The sequence below is a fragment of the Micromesistius poutassou genome (assembly GCF_964030765.1).
Source record: "Micromesistius poutassou genome assembly, chromosome: 9".
NCBI lineage: Eukaryota > Metazoa > Chordata > Actinopteri > Gadiformes > Gadidae > Micromesistius > Micromesistius poutassou.
This window is the reverse complement of record NC_140279.1, coordinates 12,283,549-12,290,088: the sequence shown is the minus strand read 5'-3', so window position 1 is coordinate 12,290,088 and position 6,540 is coordinate 12,283,549. Positions and strand designations below refer to the sequence as shown.

General features: G+C 47.0%; 1 protein-coding gene across 3 annotated transcripts in view; it reads right to left on the bottom strand.

The window, feature by feature from the left end:
• Positions 1-275: 275 nt before the first annotated feature.
• ephb3b (eph receptor B3b) overlaps positions 276-6,540 on the bottom strand; it is a 45,122-nt gene continuing 38,857 nt past the window's right edge. For 2 of the 3 annotated variants that reach the window (XM_084473150.1, XM_084473151.1), the window contains exons 15-16: positions 5,047-5,202; positions 276-2,543 (exon numbers count right to left, since the gene is read on the bottom strand). In XM_084473150.1, the coding sequence (XP_084329276.1) occupies positions 2,435-2,543; positions 5,047-5,202 (265 nt within the window). In that variant the 3' untranslated portion in view covers positions 276-2,434. The remainder of the gene's footprint in view (positions 2,544-5,046; positions 5,203-6,540) is intronic. The other variant, XM_084473152.1, reaches the window with a different exon arrangement.

The window sequence follows — 6,540 nt, the reverse complement described above, 5'->3', positions numbered from 1 at the left end:
CCAACCTCTTACACAGTCACACACACACAAGCGCACGCACGCACACGCACACAGACACACACACACACACATACACACACACTCCAATGCCAAGGTTGTTAATAAGGGAGTGGGTTTATGGGCTTCACTCAGAATCCTTTTTTTCTTTTTCTCTTTTTTCCTTTCATTCATGCTTTCACAAACCTTTTACCGGTTGGTCGGTCCACACAGAAGAAAACATTTCAAACAACACTTCCCGGTTTCTTCTCAAAAGACATTTTTTGTTCTTTCCATGTTTCTTTATCTTATTTTCGTTACAAAACATGTACAGGCTGTTTAGAACAACAACAAAAATACAATATCCAATTTATATGCAATTTTAAAGTTTTTTTTCTTCGTTTTTCTCTTTAATAATCATCAATTTGCTGAATCTGGGTTGTGTCTTCCGTTTGATTGTTCTATAATCCACCATCCCCGAGAGGGCTGTGGAGTCTCCTTTGATGGGGGGGAATACAAATAAATACATAGTGCTGCCTCTATAGTACATAGAGGGGGTGGCTGCGGGGGGCTGGAAGGTGTGTGTGTGTGTGTGTGTATGTTAGTGCGTGTCTGTGTGTGTTTGTGTGTTTGTTTGTGTGGGTGTGGGGGCGGGTGGAGGTACAAGTCAAACAATTATTTCTAAACCTTGGTGATGGTAAAAATAAGAAAAAACGAAAGTGTCTTCCATGGTTTTGCTCTGTTTTTGTATGATATATATATGTATATATATAAATATATATATACATATGTATATCCAAAGTTAATTTGTCTGTATTCAATAATAATAATAATAATAATAATAATAATAATAATAATCATAAAAACGATGAGTTAAAGAGTTGTACACAGAATATAGTGAATGGTTTGATAGAATAGAATTGTTCCTCTTGATGATGATGGTTCATGCGTTGTTTCTCCATGGTGGCAGAAAGCGGAAGCTGTATTGTACAGTATACTTGTGTGCAACTCGTTCGCATTCCTGTGTGGACACTGAACCACACAACACACACACACACACACACACACACACACACACACACACACACACACACACACACACACACACACACACACACACACTCGTTCACACACGCATAAACAAAACACACACGAAAGGCTAAGTTGTCTCTGTCGTGTCGGCAAAGTCCGTGTCGCCTTTTTTCAATCACGTCAAGTGTCCATCTTGTACTTCTTCGTACACGGCCGTTTTGAAAACACCTCCACCCCTCCCCCCCCAAAAAAAATAAGTGTACTAAAAACAAACAAATGGGTGTACACAAAATCAAAATGAAGGGTGTGTGTGTAGGGGTTGTATTAACAAAAAACAAACAACAGCAACTTCTTCCATGGGTTAAAAACACGACGTTAGATGATCTTCCGGTGGGGAGCTATTCAACTATCCTAGGTCACTCCCAGGTGGGTAGGGCTTGACCTCGCACACAGTCACATAGGGGTCCAGACGTGGCTGCTCTCCGCCTTCCGGAACCGACCGTCCCCCCACCACATCCCATCCGACACTTTGGCATCACAGCACTCTAAGTGTTCACTCTCCAGCTCCTTGACCTTTGCAGACAGGCGCCCTTTCAGTTAACACACCTTCAATATGAAGGTGGGGGTGGCGGCAGGGTGGGTGGGCGGGTGGGGGGGGTGGGCGGGGGGGAGGGGCATGGGGGCTAGAAGGTAGGTGGGGCACACACGCAAAACATGAACAACTGCAACGACTGCTAGTATGTAGAAGGACTTCCTCCACTATTTCAGCGTCCAACTCTGTGTCTGTTTTTTTTTTTTTTTTGTTTTACTTTTTTTTTTTCTTGAACCCCGGGGCAAGCTTTTTTTAATTGTTACCCAGAATCCTTTGAGGGAACATCAGTGTTTTCTCCCGACCGCGGCCGTGTCCGTCCTGACCGGCGAGTCAGAGAGCAAAGGGGAGTCTGTCACGCGAGAGTCAGGCGAATCCAGGTACCAGATTAAGGGTGCTATAAGGTCCGGTCCGAACCTCACAGAAACACACGCACGCATGCAAATGTCAACCCACACCTCGAGATGGTGAGGCACACATGGGATATAAGAGGGCTTACTCAGCCTCCTTCCTCGAAAAAAATATACAAAAAGGAAATCTGGTTTCAATGTCTCGTCGGATGAAGAAACAAAAAATCCAACAGAATTTCAACCGGGGACGCTTCGGAGGAGGAGGGTAAAGGGTAGTGGTAACGACAAAAAATAAAAGGAAAAATAAAACTAGTCTGAGGCACTGCAAGCCAGTTTCATTGCTTCTGATTGGCAGAGATGGGTCAGGCAGCTAGTGGTTCCCATTGGCTCTCTCTCTTTCTCTCTCTCTCTTTCTCTCTCTGGCACAGTTCCTCCCCATTTTCCTCTGTGTGTGGCTGCTTGGCGACGGCTCTGGGTGTCCCGTCTCTCAGACCTGGACAGGAAGTGTTTGGTTCATCTGTAGTCTCATGTCCTGGATGCTGCCCAGGATCTTTTTCTGATGGCCGGCCAGCGTCACTCCTATCCGGAGAAGGTCCCTACGGAACAGAAAGAAGAAACAGGTGGTTGAGTCATTAAGGCTCAAGTATGTACACATTGCAGTGGGCAGACAGTAGCAGTGGAGTAAATCTCCCTTTCTTTCCCTAATCAAACACAAACAGCCCTGAGAGAGGTTACCATGGACCGGGGCAAGGGATCGCCCATAAAATAAAATGGCAGCCAGATGCCATGTTGACACAAGAGCTAGCCTCATTCAACCCGGGGTGTAGCCGTAATGTGACAAATGGCTCGGTCGCATGGCAGTTGGCCCCATCAGATTGTGGTGCGAGAGTGTACATGTGGATAGTTAATGATTAAAAGCACTCTTTTTTTTTACGCCGTACCTGTGCTTAGTGTTTAACTTTCCAGCCGGTGCGCTTTTACAGACTTCAAAACACTCCAGCAAGCGAGTCTGTGAATCACGGAACGAGCCGACCAAACCAATTTCACAGCCCACTCGGTCAGAAACCTCCTCTGCCTTCAACCGGAGGCAAATCAGGATAACAGCGTTTAGCACTTTGCACCAAACTGTAAATATCTTAGGGGCGGGTTTCGTAAATCTACTCGACCCCGACTTTTACGGTCCCGAGCGCCAGCTGCCTCGCCGTCCCAGACGCCGCGAGACAAGCCTTAGCGCTGAGCCGCGGCGGCGGCGGTGGATGAACGAAGGGAAATATGAAAATGTTGACATACAGCTGACATTATTAAACTCTTTACAGGCCTGGGAGAGTGCAGCACCTGCTGGGGCTGTCGTTAGCCCGTGGGCCGTAATCTAATCTGCCGGGGCCGGGCTGTTGGTTTAACACGGGATGGAATCACGAGGCCCCCCCCTCCCGCTACCCCCCGGCCCCCCTTCTTTTTTTGTTTCCGCTGGCCTGTTTGTCTTTCCCATGTCCAGAGCCCAGGAGAGAGATATCGTCTGGAGGAGCCATTAGCGCTCTCTCTCTCTTTTTCTCTCTCTGGGTCAACCACGCCACTGTCTGTGTCCTCCAGACGCGCGCACACACACACACACACACACACACACACACACACACACACACACACACACACACACACACAATAACTCATAATAATTTCATTGTATTTGCGGACAGTGTGTCCCTAAGCCTGTCTCCGCAACTTTACGGACCAATCTATTTGCTTTGTATATTCTAGCATATGTTTGTGTGTGTGTGTGTGTGTGTGTGTGTGTGTGTGTGAGTGTGTGTCTGTTCGGTCTGTGTGTGTGCGAGTAGCCAAACGATGATAACACCCCAAACGATAACATGCAGCATGCTAGTGCGAGCGCTGCACGTCTGCCCATTCATCCTCTGCTATCATGTATGCCCTTGCATGCCAACGCTAAGGCTGTGTCACAGCAATTTCACACACACATAAATTGTGTTTTTTTTGTCCTCCTTTTGGCCATTGCTGTCCGCGCGGTGACGGACGGTGAAATGATAATAAATGGGAACCATTAGAGGAATTACTGGCCATTAAGGGCAACACAGAGCCACAGTACAACACACCTGTCAGCCAGGCCAAATTGAAACAAATTGCCTCCACCTCCATTGGCTATTATGCGGCTAATTAGGATGATATATTTATCATTATTATCCTAATTCGTTTATTTGATCATCGCTAGTAGCCCCCTTCCATTTCCACCACTCCGATTACATTACTTCCTGTTTGAAAACACACAGCGCCGGTTTGCTGGTGGCCAAGGTCACCGGGAGGTTATCGCCACGGTAGCGGTCACAACTGTGTACTCTGGAATAGATCGGCCTCGCTAAATGAAATCTTTTTTTTCGATTTAGTGGTGTTTATAGTCAAGGAAGGATGTGTTAACTCTCTCTCTCTCTCTCTCTCTCTCTCTCTCTCTCTCTCTCTCTCTCTCTCTCTCTCTCTCTCTCTCTCTCTCTCTCTCTCTCTCTCTCTCTCTCTCTCTCTCTCTCTCTCTCTCTCTCTCTCTCTATCTCTCCAGGATAGGAAGTATTCCTTTCTGATTGCCTGTCCTCAATGTTAACTTCTGAATGCATTCAACCCATATAATTAAATTGTAAAGTTAATTACAGTATTAATATTATTAAATCAACAATGAAAGGACAAAGGAAGGACATAATTGTATTCAATAATTAAATGGGACATTAGCATTTTAAAAGGGTATAACCCTTTTAGGGTATTTGCCTTTTTATATCATATAAAGAGTCCTTGAGTACCAAAATAGATATATATAAATACAATTGTATCATTATTAGTAGTATACTTTACTATATATATCCTACTTATATTCTTCTTGTGTCACCCTTGTGTCATATGAACACCTTGTACATTATGACCGTTTGATAATAAAACACTTTGTCTCATGAACTGCCCACGTGTTTCCATAAGGAAATCCTGCCTCAGCCTAACTCGCTCATCCAAACCACGTTACCACGGCAACCGTGATCTGTAATGGACCACATGAAGTCCTCTCCCTTTAATTGTACCAGAACTAAATCTGTATCCTCTTCCACTCACTCTGCTGTCATCTGGGCCACCAGGTCAAAGGAAGCGAATCCGGCGTTGACAAAGTTGTCACGGTAACGACTCATCTTGATGGCGTCCAGCCAGTCTCCCACAGTGGTAAAAGTGGTATAGTCCGGCACACAGCGGTCAAGCAGGGGCTGGGACACTCTACATTGTGGGACGGGGGGGGGGGGGGGATATCATAATAGGGGGGGAGAGGGGGAGAGAAAGAAAAAAAGAGAGAGTTTTAGAGAGGGTTAAGGTCGTCATTTTGTTACATTGACAGGCTCACCCTCACCCATAGACACCTCTCTTCGCTAGAGTTCACCTCCCCCACCTCTCTCACCTCTCCTCCCCCCCTTGGAGTATAGGGGGTCCCCACAGCCCGAGCCCAGACAGACAGAGGGATAGAGAGGAGCCCTGGGGGGGGTGGGGGTGGGGGGGGGTGGGGCAGGAGGGGAGGGTGAAAATGGGGCGAGGTCACCACCTTTATCACCATGGGGAGGCTGGCTGGAGACCTGAGGTGAGCTCCAGTTAAAGGCTCGTGCAAATGGCAATTCTTCGCCACTCATCAATTAGTGTGTGTGTGTGTGTGTGTGTGTGTGCGTGTGTGCGCACACGCGTGCACGAAAAAAACAAAAGAAAAAAGAACACACAGTGTGGAAAAAAAACAGAACTCTTTTCTTGTTTTTTAAATGTCCCCAGAAGAGAAAGACAAAAAAGGAATGTGTGTAACACAACACCGGAGATGTGACGCATGGCTTCTGAAAAAGACTCCGGAGATACAAGAGTGATAGATATCAGTGGAATGTCGATACACATAACGACATTTAAAACCGTGAGAGTCTACCTGTGTGTGTGTGTGTGTGTGTGTGTGTGTGTGTGTGTGTGTGTGTGTGTGTGTGTGTAATTGTGTGTGTGCGTGTACAGTATGTGTGTGTTTGTGTGTGTTTGTTTGTGTGTGTGTGCATGTACAGTACGTGTGTTTGTTTGATTGTGTTTGTGTGTGTGTGTGTGTGTGTGTGTGTGTGTGTGTGTGTGTGTGCGTGCGCGTGTGTGTGTATACATGTCTGCCTGATGAGTCAGTCACATGTACAGGCACTTGCCACCGTCACGTGACACGCCGTCACACACCTATCAGCACGCTACAACGGCCGGCGTCTGTCTCCCCAACCACACACCCGACCGCCTTGTCTTTTCGGTTTCACTGATCAATTTCACAGATACACGGGCCACCGTGGGAGGTTTAATATAAAACACCAACGAAAAAAAAGACCGCGCCACCACAGCCGAGAGAGGAGCAGAGCGGGCGAACGAGCCAGCCGGGCCCGAGGGAGGTGAGGGAGGGAGGGAGGGAGGGAGGGAGGGAGAGACGGGAGGAGAAACAGAGTACAGGAGCAGGGGGGAAACGTGAAAGAGAGCCACTGTCTCCCTACGCTTTCTCTGCTCCGGTGATCCCTGATGAAGCCTTTTTTTGCCGATGTTACATTCATTAACAATTAAAAG